A 23,800-nucleotide genomic window follows, 5' to 3' on the forward strand; every position below is an offset into this window, starting at 1 on the left:
ACAGGTCGTAAGGCGTTCGGCTCTACGACGTCGTTATTGTTAATCACTCTCGCACTTACACGGGGCGAGCGTAAGTTCACGTCGGCGTGAAAGCGACGGGGCGCCTCCACCGTGGTAGGAGGCACTCGCGAGTAGATTTAGGGCGATTGTTAATTAATTCCGCTTTTGAAGATTGAACCTCGCGAAGGGGGGCTAAGAAACGCCCCATCGATCGGGGACTTTGTACAACGCTTTTGGGGACGTACCCCGAATTTATTCGACAAATTCTGTACAGCCTTATGAGATTCCAACGTTAATTAAAAGTACAACTGGAATTTCCGATAACACTAATGTTGATCAGGGTGAGATTTCTTAACTGCGATTAGGTAATCTTGGATTAGTAAGTGAGAAAAATTAACCTAATCGAAGATTAAAATCCATTGTTTGGTGACCACCTGAAGTCGGGTGATTAACGCTAATCGATAAGTGATTCATGATTCTTGATTAAGCTGAAGTGAAACATCCTTCAAATCAGTCGATTCGAATACAACATTTTTTTTTAAGGGTATTAGACCAAACTGTCCGAAACTTTGACACATCACTCCTGATCATCTAAGAATTGTCCTGACACATTGAAAATTTGGATTTTTCAAAAACATTTTTTAACTCAGTCCAGACCAGAACCAAAATGGCGTCGAGCTCTCATATTTAGATCAATGTACAATTATCGAAGGCTCTGATATGAGAATCGAAAGGGTCGGGACAATTTTACGACAATTTAGAACACTCTAGTAATCGATAAACTCGCATTTGAACGGGATAAAGGCAAAAAAAGTGTTGTATGCGCTTCTTTGCTAAAACGATGGGAATACGAGGTCTCGGAGTGAAAATTTAATTGACCTGGAAATCACAGATGGCGCAGGGGGTCCCTCCGCAGTCAATTAGGGCCCCAGAAATCATGAATCCAGAGGATTTCTGGAGTTTTACTTCGATTTCTTTATAATTATTGTACGAAAACGACAGGTGGAATATGCCATTTGGTACAATACACAATATAATTCGACCCAGTTGTCAATATAAAAACGAACGTCGGCAACGTAGGCATTTAGAAAAATCTTCTTTATCGTCGTTGATCAAGTTCCTCGACGTGTTTCACTTCACCTTAAGGATCTTACCTCGAATGTTGGTGCAACCTACTCTGAGTAGTATAAATTTTAACGTGAGTGATACAAGTGTTTTAAGAGAAGTGATTCTTGATGGATAAAGCGTGCCATGATGAAGAGGTTATGTCGCGATAAGGAAAGTTTTGATTCCCCATTTTGGTAGCCTTGTCGCGATGTCGGGTTTTCTGGCCCCTTGTTGGGTTTCTCTCCGGCGTATACAGGTGCGGAAGCGTACTTAGAGGTTATGTCGAGCAGCCAGCTGCGTGTCGCCGTGTAATATCTCACCGGCGCGGCGTGACGCGTCGCGACGCATCCTGACGCGCTTCTCAACGCGTCCCGACGCAATCTGGCACCTGCGGCGACGAACCCTCGACTAGGACCGTCACTTCCGGCGACCGAGGGAGATGAAACCTTTTTAGAGTGAGAGCGTCCTTTTCTAGGGAGACTTCCGGTCCTCGAGACCATTTCCTCCCTGGCCCCTCATGGACATTTGCAAAGTTAATTTTTATTAAAGTGATATGAAAGGATCGTTCTACATACATGAAACGTCAAAATGTTGATAAAAATTATCTCCAAACTGGGTGCACCGAACCATTTCAAACTTCAGCACGTGATTATGAAAGCACTAAAAAAGAGCGCAATGCTCATGGAATTTCAAAAAAAAAATATGTCTTTGGTTTTAGTCTGAGATAAATTAAAAAATGAAATCTCACGAGCACCACATCCTTTCTTACGTTTTGTGTGTATAGAACGACCCTTTTATATCCCCTTAAGGTGTACATAAATTATGGGATTGGAGTGTCAATTTATGATTATGAAATTCGGTAATACCGTTCCAGGCTCGAGGAAGAGGTTTAGTGTTCAATTCTTCCCTAATCACTCCCTAGGCTGTGTCGCAAGCTCCAACCCTCGAGTACATAATTTATAAACTAACGAACAATTACTTTTTCACGAGCCGCTTGCGACCGATAATGGCTCGCAAGCAAATTTCATGAAGATCTTATGAATGGTACCATCCATTTACTCCGTTAAATATACTCAATGTGCGCGAAAATGATAATACCTCGATAAACATAATCCAACCTCGAAACGAAGTCGCTCGTTAAAAGGTACAACCCGACTTGTTCATCCTGTTATGAATTACCGTGGGTTATCAGCGAAGGTGTGAAAATCAAAGCTGCTAGGATCCATTCAGCCCGAAGAGCTTTCCGGATAAAAATTAGCGCCGGCGAACCGGAACTTCCGTGTCATTGATAAAAGGTTTCCGCGGATAACGGAATTGTCGAGCCAAGCTCAAACGTGTATGTCGAACTGATTTGCTCTTAAAACTTTTTAAAAGCCCCCTTAACTGGGTGCTCGCCCCTTTTTGGCCCAACTTCTCTAAAAAGTGGACCAGTTAATAGACGTAATGCCTTCAAAGGCCATTATGTCCGAAATCTGAATAAAACGGGGCGAAAGCTCTCCAGCTATGCAGGAAGTGTACATAAAATAACGAAGCTCGTTAACCCGAATTACCGGCTGCTTGGAGGCGAAATGCATTTAAATAATTTCTTCCCTGAGCAAATATGGCGTTCTGCGGATCCGCCATTTTCTGACCCTTCCACGGACGTCTGTGGGAATCATCGCAATCAGTATCGCGAGGATCCCTCGTTCACTTGACCGGGAGTTTTAATTGACGTGTCGCTGCTTTATTAACTTTACGTCCAACTTTCCGACTCGTCCTTCCGCTCGACAGAGCCGTGTCGCTTAACTTCCGTCCATGTAAACGCAGACGGAAATCTGCCGGGACCTTCCGGCTCTGTTCCTCCGCCGCCGGCTGAGCCGAACGACAATTTTTGTTAATTAGCCGTAATTACCGGTCGCAATTCGCTTAATGAATCTCGACTCGATGTCGCTCTAGAATCGTGGCAGTAGATTCCTTATCCGACACACGTAACGGGATTAACCATTTCATTGTAACGCTCACCACAGATCTGAAAACTTTAGCGATGGAGGACAATGACTTTCTCATGACAATTTTCATGTCATTTCTATCACTAACAAAAATCATCATCTCCATCGCGAACATTTTTCGTAGTTCCCAGACTTGCATGTAAGATCATAGCCCTGATCAGTTACAGAAATGGTTGAAATGATGAAGTAGTGTTCGGAAGAGTTCAACTATTGCCATCTAGTGGCCTTTACAGTACCTTCTAGTGCCCATTGCTTACCTTTCGTGTTCTCGGTATATACTAATATCATATGGTTTCTTCTAATATATCGTGTTTATAAACAATGTAGTGTTCGGAAGAGTCCAACTAATGCCATTTCCTGGCCTTTAAACTCCTACAGTACATACCAACGTCCCTTAGTACCTTCTAGTGCCCATTAGTTACCTTTAGTGTCCCGCGGTACGTACTAATGTCCTCTGGTCCCTCCTAATGTCCACCCATAGAGTGGCCGACCCGTCACGCGCGACGTGCGCGTGCTTTATGGCGCGCGAAAAGCTCGCGCGCCCATCGCGCCGCGCCGCGCCGCCCAGACGCGGCAACAGCGCTGACGCGCGAGCGATGTGGCAACGTTCACGCTAGACTCGCCGCGGCAACGTTCGCGCCAGACGCGCCGCGACAACAGTGCTCGCCGGGTCTCCTGCCGACAGCCGCGGATTACGCTAACGCGATTTATAGCGCCGCGAAGCCTCCTCGAAATTTACATTACGCGGCTGGGACTTTTTCTTCTTCCCTCCTGTTTTTTTAACGCGAGTTACGACGCGATAGCTTAAGGGCATTATCGGAAAAATCCGGACGCCAAACTTTCCAGGCTCTTCCCGCCGTGGGAAAACATCCGAAATGGGCTATAGCGACCTGTAATTGCAGATGGTGCTCGGTTATTTTTTCGTTACTCTTTCCGGTATTTTTCTGAAAAATATCCCCATTCAGGGAGCACTTCCGGGGTGGTTACACCGAGGGAAGTTCATCCTTCGGTCGATGCCCTGTCCAACGATGCATTAAACGGCTCGAATTCACGAGATAGGTTATTAAAAAACGCCTTGACTTCTCCACGCCTCGAGGGAAAGTGTAAATGGCTCGAAACGCAACCAACGGCGGGCTTATTCAAAATTATTATTCAACAAGACATTTATTTCACTCCTCGGCCAACTTCAGAGGATATTTTTAGGGAAACTCTTGAGACGTTTGCAACTTTAAGAATCGTCGAAGCGGATGGAATATACGTATATAAATCGCGTCATAAACACATTAATATTAATACATGTTATAACAACCCAACTTTTATTAGGAGGTTAAATTACAACTCTACATTAACCTACTAAAATGAAGCTTTTCGTTATCAGGATAGAGGAGAAGGGTTTAAATCATTTCAGTGGCTTCGAGTCGATTTCCAATATGGCGGCGCCGCGGTGAGCTCTAAGGTGAAATTATATTTTTCATAAGAAAATTTCAAAAAGTCTATACAAAAATTTTTTTAAAAATTGAAATTTTATGGGTGTCAGGACCTTTCGTATAGCCTCCATATTTACCTTGTAAAGTTTCAAGCGATTCGATTTATTCTGTTCGGAGGAAAGCTTCACAACGATTGATCCCACCTTAAGACGTTCCGGAGAAGAGAAAAAAATGGCCGCGAAGTGGAATTCTTTTGTGGGAAGATACAGATGTTTTTTCGTCGATTTTCCCGATACGTCCCTATCAACCGAGTCGCAACGTCCGCGGCGTTATTACGGCCGCCATGAATCAGAATCCGGGCGTTTTATCGGCGAGCGGCCGCTCGACTACTTTCATTTTCTCGGCAGCAACGAGCGCCGCCTTGTGCGGACCGCTTTTATTACTATTAGCTCTCGCGGCAGTCGAGCGAGCGCGCTTAAGTATATTATAAAATGCGCCGTAAACCGGGGCTTAACAGTGCCACGTAAACGCGGCGGGGACAGTCGCGGATAAAAGGAACGCCGGGACGGGGAATCCGGGTGGACGTCGATTTTCAGCCCGGAAAGTCTCCCCCATCCCGAGGGATGAACAGAGAAGGATGGCTACAAAATATATAAAAAAGAGATGGGGAGTTTATTCCCGACGTCGAGAAGCTCGACCGAGTCTCGCGCCAAATACGTACGTGAAACTGTAGGTGTCGGGTGACGAGACATGAGCGCACTTTTAAAATGCAGTTTCACCCCCTCAGGTAATTCCCAACATCACGGGGTAATTTTCTACGTCCTTTTTCCATATCCCCAGGGATGAATGGAGGTCAGATAAAAAAGAAAATAATAAATGCGAGTTTATGCTCGGCGTAAAGAAACTCGACTGAGTTTCGCGACAAGTACGTTTGTCAAACTCGAAGTGTCGAGGGATGAAAGGGGCGCAGGTTTTATACTTGCGGAAGGGTTGCAACTTCACCTCGTCAGGTGATTCGAGCATCACGGATAATTTTCTATATCCACCCCTAGAGGCGTCCAGACGTCCACGTGGGTGTCTTCAACAAAGGTTACGCTGTGCAGAACCTCCCTTTGTAGGATCGCACTCCAGTTTCGTGACTAAAGGGCGCGAGAAAGTTAACGAGCGGGGCGAAAAAATGTTCCCAATTATGGCGCTAATTACGGCGCACTTATCTCGTTAGCGTTTGGAATTATCGCGGCGGAAAAGTCCCGAAAACACGGGACTCTTCAGGGACTGTTTAACGTTTCCATTATGTCGCGTTATTCGGGCATCGGTTACAATTTTCAACCCCCTAATCTCACCCTCGGGAAGTGCTCGGACGTAGGGTGGAGTCTACAAGAAAAATTCTTCTTTAAAATGGAGCCATCACTCGGAAGGCACTCTTCGAGTACGTCTTCGACTTCTCTCGTGACATAATTCATGCACCAGGAAATAATCACCAACCCCTGGTCCTCCCTCAGGAGCACCTCAGATGCCCCCTAAGCATTGCTATATGAATACACCGTTTTGCATAAATTAATTCCACCCCTTGTGTAAAGTGTAATTAAAGGAGCGACCCTGTTTCCGGATCTCTCATCAGTCTGCCGGTGCGATTAAAGCATCAGGGGATAATCAACCCCTTGACTGCACCCCTGCGGGTGCATCGCACCCCTAGGTGGCGCACACCCCGATATTTACATAATTTCTTCGTTTTACATGAAGCGGCCGATATTATTTTTTAAGTTTTCCAAAATTCATTCCATTCTTTAAGTGTGAGGTAATCAACCACCCCCTCTCGACGTCGCGCGTTCCGCGACGAAAATGTCTTGACCAACGTTGGGGTTGAAGGACAAAAAAACATTTTTCATGTATTTCCAAAATTCACCCCATTTCTTATCGGAGAGATGTGGGGTAATCAACCACCCCCTCGCGACGTCGCGCGCTCCGCGACGAGAATGTCTTAACCAACGTTGGAGTTGAAGAAGGACAAAAAAGCATTTTTCATGTATTTCCAAAATTCACCCCATTTCTTATCGAAGAGAAGTGGGGTAATCAACCACCCCCTCGCGACAAGAATGTCTTGACCAACGTCGGGGTTGAAGAAGGACAAAAAAACATTTTTCATGTATTTCCAAAATTCACCCCATTTTTTATCGGAGAGATGTGGGGTAATCAACCACCCCCTCGCGACAAGAATGTCTTGACCAACGTCGGGGTTGAAGAAGGACAAAAAAGCATTTTTCATGTATTTCCAAAATTCACCCCATTTTTTATCGGAGAGATGTGGGGTAATCAACCACCCCCTCGCGACAAGAATGTCTTGACCAACGTCGGGGTTGAAGATGGACAAAAAAGCATTTTTCATGTATTTCCAAAATTCACCCCATTTCTTATCGAAGAGATGTGGGGCAATCAACCACCCCCTCGCGACGTCGCGCGCTCCGCGACGAAAATGTCTTGACCAACGTTGGGGTTGAAGGACAATAAAAAAACATTTTTCATGTATTTCCAAAATTCACCCCATTTCGTATCGAAGAGATGTGGGGTAATCAACCACCCCCTCGCGACGAGAATGTCTTGACCAACGTTGGGGTTGAAGGACAAAAAAACATTTTTCATGTATTTCCAAAATTCACCCCATTTTTTATCGGAGAGATGTGGGGTAATCAACCACCCCCTCGCGACGTCGTGGCCACCTGGACGGCGACGACGCCCACGGCGGGGCACGCTTCGGGGTGGGTCGCGGGTCGCGCGTTCCGCGACGGGGGTGGCTCGGCCGGCGATGGGGTTGGGGAAGAGGAAGAGGAAGATCGTCTCGCTGTTCTGGCGGCGCGTGCGCCGTCGCGGGCCGAGTTTGTGTCCGTTTGAACCAGTCGGGTCTTCAACTCCGTACCGCGTGCACCGCGCCGGCCGCACCGCGGACGCCACCCTCCGGATATGTCATACCGCTTTTAACCCTCGCGACGCGGCGATCCACGAGAATTTATAAACCACCCCTTTCGCACGATTCCGCCGGCAGGCGCGAATTTCGCGAATTTCCACATCTCCCACGCGACCCTTGCGTTTCTTGATATCCACCCCCCGGCGAGGGTAAGTTGGTCCCTCGTTGCCCACTCCAGAACGTGATGGTGAACCCCATGATTGTGAATCGAAGTTGAATCGATAGTGGCCCGGGTTTTAATGAACATTTTGCGATCCACCCCCGAGTTAGGGTAGGCACGACGATGAACCCGTTCATGGTGATTTTTCTCATGGTTAGGGTTGTTTTAGGGACAATCTTATTATATATTTCTTGCTCAGGGTGTTGTATGTGACACACGATGATGGTGAACTAAATCATGTTTAGGGTTGTTTTACAAAAAAATCTTCAATCCACCCCTTGTTTAGGGTGTTACGGATGACCCGCCATGATGGCGAATGAGATCGTGTTTAGGGCTCTTTCACAAAAAATCTTAAAATCCCCCTTCTTGAACATCTTTTAAAAAAATTCAAGCTGTCCTTAGGTACAATTCTTCATCCCCTTAAAAGATAAATATTGAATTTAAAATTACTTTGGTTTCCCTCGTCAATTCGGAAAAAATCAGGGATATTGTCCAGACCATCCAGGAAATCCGGCCCGAACGTCCTCAAACTAATCCTCGCGAAATCGATTCGAAAAAAAAAAAAGGAGGAAAGAGAGAAACTCGCAGTATCGTTTTTCAATTTTTCATCCCCCAATTCCGGGCCGCACTTAAGGTCTTGAAATATTTATCACTTCGCGCGGGCCAGTAAAACTTCGACGAGATACGATCGGATAAATGCACCTCGATGGAAAAAATCAAAAATGGATCTCGCCTGGACGCGGTTAACTCCACGCAAACACTATTTACACGATTTGCAAAAAAAAAGAAAACGGGATGAAAAAAAAGTCGTCATTTATGCCGAAAAAAAAGTGTCAATGAGCCGAAGGAATATTTTGATAATTCAAGGGATGATTATTTCCCTCAAACTCGACCATATTCGATGCGACATTTCTTCGGAATTATGACAATTTATTTCAGGTTATTCTTGTCGAGTAATTATATTTTTTTAATTAACGATGTATTTCTTTGGCTCGGTGAGTTTTTCTTCTCGGCGTATGATCGTCAATGAGACCTCCGAGTCAATGCGAAGAACTTTCAATCACCTCGTCGCATTAATTTCGTTTAAAATTCCTTCATCTTTCCCCGAGCAACCCCTAAATTTCGTCCACCCTCCACCGACAGAGTTTCTCTGGAAATCAATTTGGCAGAGCCAACCCCGACCGACTAACCCCGGGAATTCTCCTCGTCGAGCTTTCCCCATTTCGCCTTTAATCGCGCCGTTTTTACGAGTGATGTGTACGTACTTTTATTACCGCTCGGTATAAAAAAATTCAGTGTTGATGTAAATAACGCGAAGACAAAAGTGGGATTAGGTAGGACCGAGATTAAAGCCCAATTCCCTCGGAAAACACGCGAAATGAATATTCAACCCTCAACTTTCACGTCATCTCACCCCTTGCGCATCCTTAAATTGTTTAAATAACACGAAGCAAATCCTCCTCGAATTTGAAAACACGACGCAAAGCGAATTCCCCTGAAATGTCGAAACTGACGGGAAATAAATTATTCGGAAATTTCGTTAATGGGGGGAAATAAATTATCTCTAAATTTTAGATGGGGCGCGCGATAAATTATCCTTAAATTTCGATACCGACGCGAATCGAATCGTCCTTTGATTGATGATTAATGATGGGGACGTAATTATTTTTAATGCGAGATTATCGCACCTTTGTCAATGTTCCTTAAATTTGAAGGAGTGACATCGCGAATGACGTCCGCCTCGTCAACAGCGATCGATACAGGACCGCTCTAATTAATTAATGCAGCGATGTTAATTGCACGTCGGTATTGGCCCAGTTCAGAAATTCAATTCGCGACGTGAAAGATCGACGATGAACCCTTCTGGTCCCGTGCAGATTCCGCGTCGCCGATAACGGCAACAATAGGGAACAACACTACGACGTGTAATTAATTGTTAACGCGATGATAAATCCATGCCCAGAGCTGATCAATATTTCCACACCGCAATGATTGCGCGAGAGAGGATAGGCAGATTAAAGAGGGAAATTCCCGTTCAAATAAACTCCACGAAATGTCCAAATCCGAAAATCTAAACAATCCACATAACAAAATTTGCAAAGAGACAATTTCTGGCGAATTTCCAACATACACGGGAATTTCAGGATTAAAGACTAAGGACTTTATCGCATTGCTCCACGTACCCTAAACTCGAAATTCGTCCTAAAGTGCCGAACAAAAAATGATTCTTTAATTGTGGAAATAAGGAAGAAATTTTTTGGGGAATTTTTTATTCCACCAAATCAAGATTAAAGGAAGATGTGCAGGTTAAATGTCACTTTAACGGGGAACACCCCGACCGGGGTCTCGGAAAACTGGGGTGCATCGATGCAAGGAATGGAATTGCACTTATCGCACTTAATTGGGAATTTTTAACCCAAGGTTTCCCAATCGGGTCGATCGTTGATTAGTACTTCGGTATTTTTCACTCGAGCAGAACTCCCGCTGGCTAACTTGATACGGCGGATTTATTGAGGTACATCCAGGTGAAATTAAAAAAGTTCCAAGACCCGCTGGCGTAACATTCTCGGACGAGCCATCCAGAGACCAGAGATGACAGGCCTTGTAAATTGGAATTTTAATAAAACTTGGCAAAAACACGGATTCCAACAGGGAAGGAAGACATTCTGATAGAGTCGGTTATCTCTCGACAGGAAGTCATCCCTGTTCATAAACCATCCCTTTAAATAATTCCCCAGTGACGTGGGGACAAACGCATTAGACTAATTAGTAGCAGTCGAATGTTTAGACAATCGCAGGAAATGGGGAATTTTAATTATGAACAATTCACTCCCAAATTACGTGAAGATAAATACACATTGACATTAATTCTCTCTTCCATCCTGATAAAGTGTGCCAGTCAAATTTAATTACTTGGGAGTAATTGAAAATACTAAAAAAAATACTAATCTCTAATTTAAAAATAATTCCTAAAATCACGGGCTACAGCCGAGAATAGATGAATTGAAATCGAGGGAGAAGGAATAATCCCGCGGATTGAATTGTCTCGTGAGACGAAGTCATCCCCTTAATTCGCTCCCGGGACATGACAATCCATCCTGATAAAATATGCCAAGTTTAATTACTTGGGAATAATTGAGAATACTCAAAAAAATACTAATCTCTAATTTGAAAATAATTCCTAAAATCACGAGCTACAGCCGTAAATAGATGAATTGAAATCGAGGGAGAAGGAATAATCCCGCGGAATGAATTGCCTCGTGAGACGAAGTCATCCCCTTAATTCGCTCCCGGGACATGACAATCCATCCTGATAAAATATGCCAAGTTTAATTACTTGGGAGTAATTGAAAATACTAAAAAAAATACTAATCTCTAATTTGAAAATAATTGAAGTCGAGGGAGAAGGAATAATCCCGCGGAATGAATTGTCTCGTGAGACGAAGTCATCCCCTTAATTCGCTCCCGGGACATGACAATGGACGCATATTGACACCAGCTCGCTGCATTTCAGGGATAATAAAAAATGCCAGTCTATTCCGACTAGAAGGGCAAAGTGGAAAACGGTCGGAAGGGTTTACGATCACTGGCCTCGACAAGGGGTGCTAAATTGATTTCCAGGGAAAATGGGATACGGTGGGTCGTCCGATGACATTTCGCACGAGTCAATGGAGACCAATGCCGTGACCTGTTGTAATTAATCGATCGCCGATATGATAATGAATGCATATTGGTATCGGCCTCGTTTCATAGAGTCGTGGAAACGCGCGGTGAAAACGGAGCGATAAACCCGTCTCCCGCTGCGGACTCGACATCTCCCGTCGAGCGTTTTTAGGACTGCCGAAAAAGAAAAAAAAAAAAAAATAGGAGGAAAAGGGAAAAAACGGGTCGACGCGACAATCCCAGAAAATGAAATTCCCCCGGCAATTCGTCTCTGGGAATTTATTTTCCCGGGAGCCTCGATGGATCCTTTCTGGAAACCGAGGAGGCACTTCGGGGCACTTTTCCAAATCGATGAAGAAAATCCCCATCTTGGGTCCTCCCCGTAAATTACACCCCATTAAATCTTCTCCATCATACATCCCACATTAGTCTCATTTTCATTTATAAAATTCCTATTATTTCTCAAAAATTATCCTCATCGTGAATATATTTTATCCCGCCATCTCTTCGCATATTTTAACATACATTTCACATCACTCACCCTTTTTATTTCCTATCGACTGGTTATAATTCTGTTTCCCCTCATTTTCCATATCTCTCGACAATTTCAAGTGCAATGCATGAACCAATAGATACCGTAATAAGCGTATGAAATATCGAACATGGAATTAACCGTGAAATGAGAGACCCTTAAGGGGGTGTGAAAGTGGCATTTGGGGGGTCAATTGTTCATGAAACTCTTCTCCAAACTGGGTATGCCGAATCGTTTCAAACTTGACAATGTGAATATAGAGGCTGTGAGGAAGGTCCTGCCGGTCCTAAAATTTCATTTTTTATAAAAAATTTTGAGAATGTCTATAAAGAAATTTTTGGAAAATAGAAATTTCATGGGTGTCAGGACCTTCCCTATATCCTACAAATTCGCATTGTAAATTTTGAAACGATTCGGTACATCCAATTCGGAGGAAAGTTTCATAAACGAGACAATTGATGCCACTTTCACATGGCCTTAAAAATCAGACCTAAAAGGCGGTCATGAAGGGTTGTCGAATTTTTTTCAAACTCCCTCGAGGTACTCGCAAAGTCGAAGAACGTTCATGAAACTCTTCTCCAAACTGGGTATGCCGAATCGTTTCAAACTTGACAATATGAATATAGAGGCTGTGAGGAAGGTCCTGCCGGTCATAAAATTTCATTTTTTATAAAAAATGTTGAAAATGTCTATAAAGAAATTGTTGGATAATTGAAATTTCATGGGTGTCAGGACCTTCCCTATATCCTACAAATTCGCATTGTAAATTTTGAAACGATTCGGTACATCCAATTCGGAGGAAAGTTTCATAAACGAGACAATTGATGCCACTTTCACATGGCCTTAAAAATCAGACCTAAAAGGCGGTCATGAAGGGTTGTCGAATTTTTTTCAAACTCCCTCAAGGTACTTGCAAAGTCGAAGAACGTGACGACTGACCGCGGAATTTGTGGAATGCGGAGAATCCGCGGAATCCGCAGAATTCCGCGCACGGAACATCCTAGGGACCTCGGAAAACTCGGGTTCTAGGTCTGCGGAGAATTCCCGCCGGTTTTCCGCAGGGATTCCGCGCGGAGTTAATGCGAGACAATACTTGCACCCCTAGGTCCTTGTTATTATTAATTAATCAGCGACGAGTCGATAAATATGTACATACTCGTGTCGGGCCGGTCTCGTGGAGTCGCACCTAGGCTGGTAATTAATGTACACAGCTACTCGTCGGTTTCACACTCGATATTAACCAGACCCAACTGCGCCAGATTCGCAAGGGATAAAACACACCCCCATTATTTCTTTGCTTCGATGCTTTTCTTTTTTGCAAATAATTCTAAAATAATTCTAAAATAATCGGCGATAAAATGCGTATGACAAATAAGAAAAGTAAGAACGTGAAAGAAGACGCATTGATGAGATTTAATTAATTAATTGTATTATTGCACTATTATTTTGGGAATTCTGAAAACGAGATCGTGGAAATATTGAATGTCCATCAAAATTTTAATTAATAACTCGAAATAAAATTATTCTAAAGAAAATTTCATATTGAAAGCGCAAAAATTCTTAGGGGTGGATTTTTCGGGGATGATCGGTAAGGACGAATTTCCTTACGTTATCTTCAAAAGTTCATTAATATTCCGGATACCTCGAGATCCTGGGGATGTTACATACGTATTATCTATAAATGATACCCAATATGTCCGCAAAATTGGTACCGTATCCGATAGCACATCTCTCGATAAGGGGGTGGACTCGCAAGGGATGATCAATAGGTGTTCGACGTTACCTCTCCAACTTCCTAGTTTCTCGTTACAGAACACTCACCCGAGGTTAACGCCGATTTCCTTCCGGTTCTGGAATTAACCTCTCTCTCGGATCCCATAGTGGTAATTGGACCAACATCCCCTGGACCAACTCGAGACAAATCCTCGGAGGTCGATCACCACCCCTCGTCTCGAATCCTGGAAGAGCCCTTCCCCTCCACCGTAAAAACCCGATCCAGTGATTCGGTTTCTAAGAGCAATTTTAATCCCCAGCAGTGCAACGATGTGCCTTACGTGGTCCAGCAAAGTGGCGGATGCTGGGATGATCTGAAGATCCAAAATCGAAAAGTTAAAAAAGGAATTAAGAAGAATCAGTGTCTCGAGAGCTGCTCTTCGGCATCTTCGCACCCTGAAGATGGGATTTAATCATCCCCAGGGAAGCCGGATTTAAGACCTCGATCCTTGGATTTGGAGAACAAGGGGGTGAAAAAGCACCGAAATTTCGACACTCCCCCTGGTTTTGGGGTGGACCATCATCGAGGCAGATGCAAGGGAGAGTCCTGCATCGCGATAGCTGAGGGGATGCCGGAGTTTGGTCAAATTCTGACCAAACAGGGTTGCTCCCCCCTGGGGAATTTACTGCTGACTGGGGTTTGCTCGAAACGAAAGCTCGGATCCAGTTTCAGGGAGGGTGGGATTCCTCTCTGAACTCTTGCAGAGGAAGTGCGAGTGTTTACTGGGTGTACTATCCGAAGATTCGCAGTCGGCGATATTTGCAAGCCAAACAGTGGACGGAAAGTTGATTTGCAACCCCTAAGGGAGATTCAAAGAGAGGGAGCTGCTCATCCCTCGGGAACCTGCCCTGGACTACGCTGTCCTGACAACCTAAGTCAAGATAAACAGTAATTAACTGCCGCGCTCGATTTTGATTAATAAATCTTGATCGCGTCGGATAACGCCTGTGATAAGACATCCGAGTGCTGCAAAGAGTTGGACGTTGAGTGAGGTCAGGACGTAGCTGGACTATCCTGGACTTGTTTGAGTAAAACCTCTTCGTGGAAGTGACTTACTTTTTCTTTTCTGATAACAATGATTATGATTTTCAAGAAAATCGGGGTGTCGGAGTATCACGCAAAATTGAGGGTTGAGTGAGGTCAGGACGTGGCTGGACTATCCCGACTCCTCCTAGTGCAGTGGAAGTGACTAACGAAATGACCGAATGAATTCCCTGAAAACTATTCTCGAAAATTATCAGGGATGCTGTGAGGTCCAGACGGAACTGACCTACCCTCTTCTGGGTGGAGTAATTCGGTGCAAGTGACTGACAAAGTAGCCGCATGGCTCCCCTAAAAACTCGGACCAGAAATCCAGTGACGATGGGTGCCCCTAATCGTCGCAAAAACTTGCAAGTTGACTAAGGTCAGGACCGACTTAACCTCTTCCGGCTCTGTAGAGTCGGCAGGAACGAATCGGCCGACATTTTGGGACTCCGGGCCCGATTCGGGGACGGAGCCGCAGACAGTGAGAGTGGCTGCATCAGCTGGTGATGGCATGAGGACATTAGCGAGGAAACGTGGGCCCAGCGTGGAGGAGGATGAGGATGGTGGTTGGCGTGATGGTGCTGGGTCAGCTATTGACGCGGCTCTTGCTCGCTGCACATGCAGGGGATCGGCTCGCAGCTGCACGAAGGATCCTCCGAGATGTGCCCCTTATAGATGGGTGAGTAGCCCTCCCTAGAAATCTCAGAATTCGACCCTGAGAAAAAGAGTCCCTCGAGCCAAAGAAATATCTCTTCGAACGGTCCCAAAAAAACAGTAATTCAAAAAACAATAATTTCATTCTAATAAGCCGGAACTAATCGTATGCAACGATGACAATTTATTTAAGCTCATTTGAGCGAAATGATAATCCTTTGAATTAGGAGAATATTTCTCCAATTCCGGGAATTTTTTTTATTACTCGGTGGCGACAATTCTTGGGACTTTAAAAATATTTCTGAAGAACGGGGAGTTTTTTAGCCTAATTTACGAATCGTCATTAATGAGGGGAAATGGGAAAAATTCATGGATAGGGCGAGTTTCTTACAATGGAGTACCATTAAATCGTAGAAATATAGCCGGCAGTTAAATTTGGGAGCAGGTGCTGCTTATTGAGCATGCAGGTCGTCTCGCAGGTGGAGGAAGAATCCTGCAAGACGTGCCCTCGTAAATGGACGAGTTACGTGAGCGAGAAGATGCCGTACTGCACCCCCGAGACTTGAGAATATTAATAAATGTGAGGGATGGGATCGTTACTTCGAAAAAGAAACGCCTTTCCGTGAAAAGTTAAACTCCATTCGCGAAATTAGTCCTGAGACATCGCGAAAAACTAATCATTCCTCGAGTAACGAGAATGGCCTTCGAAATAAAAATGTAATACCTCCGTATGTAAATAATTTCTGAGAAATTTGAACATTTAAAATGTCAAGCCCTCAGAAATCGCGAATTACTGCACTTAACTTTTCTACAGTAAAAAAAGGGGATTCCCGAAAAAAAAACCTGATAAATATTTATAGAAAATATTTAATTTCAATATTGCGTGCAATTCGTCTCTGGAAATAAGCAATATCACCCAATTAAATAGGCGAATGAATTTCTCGGCCGAAATCATGAATTTTTAATTTTGCAATAGCGAAATCTGATTTGGGGAGGTAAATTCGTAATTACCCCCGCCTTGCGATCCAATTACGGTTTGGATAATAATCCAAGCCAATGATAGCCCGGCAAATAATGGGAAAATAATACGGCGAAGCTGTCCATCGGGGGGCCAATTACGTGACATTGTCGCACCTGAAAATGGATACTCCATTTACGTCCGGCGAGGTAATTACCCTGTAATCGAGCCGCCTTCGGGATTCAAAATCGTATTCCGAGGGATGAAAAGTAACCCCCTCGGACAGTACCTGAAGGGTTGTTTCTTTTTACATCTAATGGAGCCTAAAACCCGAAACTCTGATAATAAAGACGTTAATGAGTGTGTACGCGATAATGGCGAAAGTACAGGCCTCCCCGCGTAATACCTGTATTTATCGTGCCGAGGGTAGTTTTTTACCGAAATTACCGGAAAATTCGAGAGGAGGCCGCGCCGAATAATCCAGGTTTCTGCGAGAAAGCACAGCCCCTGCAAAAAGGGGTTTTCACCCCTCAGAAATTGAATTTCAACCCCGCCGTGTAACTTCAACGTCCCCGTGTAAATCCGAATAATATAATTTATTCCTCCAGGGTGGACTTAGTTTATGCAATTGATTCGTTCATTTCTCCCTAATTCCCCCCTAGATCGATTGCACCTTTTCTATAAAATACATTTCCCATTTAATATACCCATCCCAAAATTATCATCAGTGGTCCAGACACCACCTTTGGCAAAAAATAAATTATCACAATATCAAAATATATCCCTTTTCCAATGAATCCTTTTTCTTGCTTTTTCCAAAGACTGAATCTCGTAAAATATAAACAATACCCTGTACCTGACCTACCCTATTCCACATTCGTAGCACTCTAGATACCATTATTCCCGAGAAATACATTTCCACGAGATAAAAAATAGCTTAGCCCTTACCTGCCCCAACATTATTCTCAACGCCCCCAGGTACCATCCAGGAATCATCCAATTTGCCGGGGCTCGAAAATGGAGCAGATAAATTTTCGCTCAGACGGGTAATATTCCCACTAATGTACTAATACATCCGATTGTCCTTTGCGCGGCAACTTCGCCATCAGTCGAGAGCAATTACTCGGTAATGCGGGGAAAATGCCGGGGGACGCGAGCCGCGTGGGTAATAACTAATGGAATTAACAATTCCCTATGATCGCGCCGGATAGCTGCGGATGGCATGAAAGTTTAATCCTCGTCTTGTCGGATCCGAGTAATGTCGCACCGTTCAAAAGCGGCTTGGAGACATCGGGAGAAAGGGAGACGACGAGAGGAATCGGGAATAAGGGAGAGAGACAAAAAACGGATCTCTCTTATCAGACCTGAAGTTTCTTTTCTAGTTATCATTCATTTTTGGGCATAGTTTGGAGGTTTCGAGGTCGAGACATCATAGGCGATAGTGTTCCTGATGCTGCTTGATATAATTAAATAATGAAAATTAACGAGAAAAGATTGCAAATTTGAAATGGCATGAATGTTTAATCCTCGTCTTGTCGGATCCGAGTAATGTCGCACCGTTCAAAAGCGACCCGGAGACATCGGGAGAAAGGGAGACGACGAGAGGAATCGGGAATAAGGGAGAGAGACAAAGAACGGATCTCTCTTATCAGACCTCAAGTTTCTTTTTTAGTTATCATTCATTTTTCGACCCAGTTTGGGGGTTTCGAGGTCGAGATATCATAGGCAATAGTGTTCCAGATGCTGCTTGATATAATTAAATAATGAAAATTAACGAGAAAAGACTGCAAATTTGAAATCGGATAACGGAGAAGAGCCGAGGGACATCATGACGGGGCGCAAGAGAAATAAAGAGAACAAGAGAAACGCGTCGGTAGGGTACAAGAGTGACAAGGAGAGAGGCAAGTACCGTAGGTAGACTCGTAATTGCCGCGATAATTCGTTCCTAAGTTGAGGAGGGATGTTAATGAAATTCGCCGCAGGAGGATAAACGAGTCGAGGCGGAAGAGGCGCGCTCTCTCTCTCTCTTTCTCTCCTTTTGTCGTGAAAATGTTGCCTTCCCAGGCCGAGTCGGCGAACAATAAACGATTTTATCTCCAGCGAAACTTGCCGCGAAACTATCGAGCTGAAAATACGGGGAATTACCGGGCTGGAAGTTCATCAGCACCCCCGGCTAGGGGTGCGCTATCTTCCCCAGAAGTGTACCTATATGATTACCCGACTTTGGGGCTGACTTTCTCGGAAGGAATTCCACATCCCAAGTTTGGCAATTTCGGAGACCCGAAATGGAAGTCCTAGACTCGGGGAAGTCATTTTCAAGTATTAAAGAAACATCCCCTGAAATCAAATGAGTCCTGTAAAACGAACCCCCAAAACGTAATAGTAAAAATATCCAAAAATAATCGGCATACAAAATTTAAGAGAATCTAGGGAATTTTATGAGAAAGAAAAAATTCACTGAACCATAGGAAAAATCCTTTTAACTCTACTGAAGAAGTATTTTATTAATTCAGAGAACAATTACTCGAATAAACTGAAATTGTCATAATTCCGAAGAAACGGTGCGTATTATTTATTCCAGATTATTTGAGTAAAATATTTCTTTCGTTCGACGAACATTTTTTTTCTCGGTGTAGCACTGGAAGATGAACATTTTTAAATGGGGAGGTTTGCAATGGAAATTATTCATTTCTGGAAATTATTGCCGGAGGACGATTATCCCAGAAATTCGCGAATTTCAGAAAGCGTCGTGTATATGCGATTTTTCGACGTATGCGGAAATATCGCCGGGACAAGAAGTAACTGTGTATTGCATAATTACGCGACCGCCTGTTTACGGAATTAATTTCCGCACGGCAATATTTAATTACCATGGTCACCGACGACGGTAAAGAGGGGCGCAAAGGAAAATTAACCGGGGGTGGAGGAAAACCGTCTTCCGGGTTCGAAGGGAAAAAATTCCGCGGTTGGCTGACACGAAAAATGCCCCAGGCAATTAATACATAAATTAAAACGGCCACTAGTACTTTTTATCCAATTATTCTGCAATTTCCGGAAGGAATATTTGACTATTAGACCGACTTTCCGACATTTCTTAAGAATATTCTTCCTTATAATATATTTTAATTTGTCGAACTAGGGAATTTGTATTAACAAATAGTGCATTTAATTTTCCGGGTGGATATTCAAAATTCAGGGTTTGCTTAAAAAACTGGACTGCTCGTAATTTTCTGGAATAGTTCACCAAGAAAGCCTTATTCGACGAAGATTGAATGAGACCCCAGGTTATTTAATTTTCATGAGGATTAAAAAGTTGAGGGAGCATTTAAATATGAAAATTATTGTCCGGAGAGAAACGAGGCCACTTGAGAGCCAGCGAAAAAAAAAAGGAAAAAAATGCCGGAAGATGCGCCGCCTTCTGGAGGAAAAACGGGGAAAAGTGGGAAGAACTTCGTTGGAGAACACGCGAAAAGGCCGGACGTTTAATAAATAAAGTGGCTGCGGTGAAGTTTTCCCGCTGATAATATTCTCCCGCGAGGCATCGCGATCGAAATCTTCCTTTGAGAATTTTCCCTCTGGGTTAATAACTCGAGGAAATGTTTAAATATCCGATAAGAAATGGGAGCACCTAGGAGAAAATTAAGTGGGGGAAAAAAAAAAAAAGCAGAAGAGCTCCGTCTTTCCTGTGAAGAAGGAAAATCAAGGAGAGCGGAAAAGGCACGGAAGGGAAAAAAAAAGCAGCGACTGTTAAATAAATTGATACGATTATCCCTGATTTTCAGAGCTCGGTGAAGTCCCCGATTAAATCCCTCAAACTCGCGGAAATTAACCTCTATTGTACTTTTAATCTGTTTTATCGCTGATTCAATGCTCCCTTTGCAAGAAGTTCCCTTTTTCTCCACTGCCAAAAAGGATTGGAAAAAAATTTGCCCCATTCGTTTCACCGCCAACGCGAGGCAGGAGGAAATTCAATGCACTCGTTCTTTTCTCCCCTTTTTCGCGGAGTAAATTTCAAATTATGAAATCGTACTTAGTAATTATTTTTGAAGTCGGATTAAGACGCGATTAATATTCAAGTAGAGATTTCATCGTTCAGGTGGAGGCCCGTGCGAATAAATAAGGGAGCCAAGATGCAGATCGAGGGATGAAAGATTGCCAGATAGAACCGCACATCGGCATGATATCCTGAGATATGGAGATGCTCCTCTTCTTCCTCCGGCGGGTGGAGGAGCATATTTCCTTCACGACACAAGACGCACCCGGACGTGAAGTTTCGTCCGTTTCCGGAAGGCACAGAGACGAGCTCAAGTGACTGCATCACTTTTATGCACGCGATTAAAGGAGACGAGCAGATCCAAGGGAAACCACAGGAGTCGCATAAAATAAGGAAAGAATAAATATACAAAAAGGAGAGCAGAAACACGAGACGTCATCCTTGATAAAGTTCAATTACGAAGTCAAGATTAATTTTTAATTTCCAACTTAAGAGGCATTTAAATATCACGCGTAACATTCGACTGCCAAATAAATATTAACCACTATCCGAAGGAGTGGAAAAATAAATTTTCCTAAGCCTTCTAATTATTAAAATCTGTACATAGCATGCCTATCTATACGAAACCCGTCAAATTGACGGACTAGCTAATTTCATAAACAATCCATATATATTGTATTTGCTTCTTTGTAGTGAGTGTAAAGACGTTTTTCAAAGACAGGGTGCAAAAGTTTCAGTTATTGTAGACAGTCTACGCTTATTGCAAGTATCTACAACAGGGTAATTGAATTTGGGCATAGTATTTTTGTTTTATTTACTTTCACCAATCTCCCTTTTCTAGCAATCATGAGTAAATCCAGGAGATATAATAAGACATTGAACAAATTTGTCAACATCAATGAAGATCGTTCAGAGGATACCTCCAAAGAAGATCAATATGAATTACGCCAAAGCGAAGATGAGAGTAAAAAAAAAATGCATTGAAAGTGGAGAGATAGAAGGATCTTCGGATAGTGAAGAGGAAAACTTGAAAGGGTGTCGTAGCAATAAAAGGATGCGCATTTTTTCTAGTTCTGACTCCGAGGATGAGAGGACGAGCATTCCAATCATTTCCGTGATAATTTTTAAAAAAGGACTCTTCACTTATTAATAATTTATTTAAACGTAAAGCCTAGTGTTGTCTAATTCAGATTTAATTTGAATAAATCGATGTTTTTAAAGAAAATCCGTATTTTCGTTTACCCGTCAATTTGACGGGTGGTCGTAGAAGTAGGTATATAAAAAACGCCCGTAAACCTAGTGTTAATTACCCTGGCCGAGTGACTAAAAATGACAAATAATTATTAACTTCCACGTGAAGGCGTGAAAGGGGAGATCCGAGGGGGACTAAAGGGGTGGCTCGCCACGGCGTGTCGAAAATGGCGGGTGTGTCGAATATAAATGACAGAGAGGCAGCCGGCATAATGAGAGCGTGTGAAGCAGGTGAAGTGCCGGGTCAAAGGGGGCACTTCCGGCTTTCAGAGGCGCGCTCGACTTGCGGCGCGCACAATTGGCCAAAGCGAGGCGAATCGCTGAAAAGGGGGAGACGCGGAAAGAGAATCGCGAAGTGCTCCCCGGGACGAAACTTCATTGGTCGCCAGGCATCGCCCGGGAGGTTGAAATAGACCTTTCGGAGCAACAAGTCCCTCGTTTAATCGGAGTTTCACTCGGCGGGCTCCCACTTAGCCCTTCCACCCTGAAGGCTCAAAATAAGGACTTAATAGGCCCCGCAACGCCTGAGGGGAGAGGCCGAAACCGCCCTTAATGGCGGCGGGTCGATGAGACCCTTAAGGTGAAGTGAAACATCCTTCAAATCAGTCGATTCGAATACAACACATTTTTTTAAGAGTATTAGACCAAACTGTCCGAAACTTTGACACGTCACTCCTGATCATCTAAGAATTGTCCTGACACATTCAAAATTTGGATTTTTCAAACAAATTTTTTAACTCATTCCAGACCAGAACCAAAATGGCGTCGAGCTCTCATATTTCGATCAATATACAATTATCGAAGGCTCTGATATGAGAATCGAAAGGGTCAGGACAATTTTACGAGAATTTAGAACACTCTGGTAATCGATAAACTCGCATTTGAACGGGATAAAGGCAAAAAAAGTGTTGTATGCGCTTCTTTGCTAAAACGATGGTAATACGAGGTCTCGGAGTGAAAATTTAATTGACCTGGAAATCACAGATGGCGCAGGGGGTCCCTCTGCAGTCAATTAGGGCCCCAGAAAGCATGAATCCAGAGGATTTCTGGAGTTTTACTTCGATTTCTTTATAATTATTGTACGAAAACGACAGGTGGAGTATGCCATTTGGTACAATACCCAATATAATTCGACCCAGCTGTCAATATAAAAACGAACGTCGACAACGTAGGCATTTAGAAAAATCTTCTTTATCGACGTTGATCAAGTTCCTCGACGTGTTTCACTTCACCTTAATGCCCGAAATTGGGGAAAATGACGACATTCGTCATCCTCGATGACGTCGACAGGGGAAACCACTCGGGAGACGGGGCGCGGTGATAAGACCTCTGATAATCGCCATTAACTCGTTATCAGATGTGATCATCAGGTCTTGTCAAAACTCAGCCAAAAAATGTCAATCTTCATTTATTATACACTTTCCTGGCAGAAATCACTCGTAAGGTGATGCGCGATGATAAGACGACCGTTCTTGATAATCACCATTAACTCGTGATAAGATGGGATTTTCGAGATCTCATTCGTCCTCGAAACTCGTAAAAATTGTTATGTGAATTAGACAGTTCTTTTTTATAGTAAAATATGGCGCTCCATGGATTTAATAAGTAAGTTTCATTGCACTTTGGAGATCGGGTGGAATTCCAAAAAGAAGGTTCCTCGAGGTAAAAACCTCATAGGGGAGGGAGGGGGTGAAAATCATCCGTCATCCCTGGTGACACCAACAGCGCAAGTCACTCGGAAACTGATACGCCGTGAACGTGACACTTTCCCTCCACCCTGGGTCATTAAAGTGTACACCGAGCAAGGGAATCGACACATTCGGGTCGAAAGTGAAGGCATTAAAAAAGTCGAGACGTTTTAGACATTTCCTGAATTTCCTTTAATTGACAATATTTCAGGACAGCATCTTATCCGGTGAAAAGGATAGGGGAATTACATTGTTTGGAGGTACATAAATGTTGTTTTCCTCTCCCTGGGTCCATATTTTCGTCCCTTTTCCCTTCTTCTTCTGGATCTTCCCCGCGCACCATGTGTCTGGGCTGTGTCTGAGACGGGGGAGAAAAGAGGGCGAGAGGTGGAGGGATGGTTTTTCCCCTGGAGGAACGTAAGCACGTCCGGGGGGATTCCCGAAACCATTCCAAACACCGGGCTTCTCCATTAAAAGTTATGTCGGCTCGAGCGAGTCCCGGCTCTTCCCCGCCGGTAGGTCATGTGCGGAGAATCCGCCTGCGGAAACCAAGCCAGACGAGACGCGGCCATTTCCCCTAAGCGAACTCCCGCGGAACTGGCCGAGATTACTTCGG

The 23,800-nt window shown here is 43.8% G+C and overlaps 1 protein-coding gene across 1 annotated transcript in view; it reads left to right on the top strand.

Annotated features, from left to right (window-relative positions):
* Nucleotides 1-15,193: 15,193 nt before the first annotated feature.
* LOC105699178 (dipeptidase 1) overlaps nucleotides 15,194-23,800 on the top strand; it is a 72,063-nt gene continuing 63,456 nt past the window's right edge. The window contains exon 1 of the mRNA XM_012423979.1: nucleotides 15,194-15,318. Within this exon, the coding sequence (XP_012279402.1) occupies nucleotides 15,194-15,318 (125 nt within the window). The remainder of the gene's footprint in view (nucleotides 15,319-23,800) is intronic.

The sequence above is a fragment of the Orussus abietinus genome, unplaced genomic scaffold, assembly GCF_000612105.2.
Source record: "Orussus abietinus isolate OABI.00-Male unplaced genomic scaffold, Oabi_2.0 scaffold29, whole genome shotgun sequence".
Taxonomy (NCBI): domain Eukaryota; kingdom Metazoa; phylum Arthropoda; class Insecta; order Hymenoptera; family Orussidae; genus Orussus; species Orussus abietinus.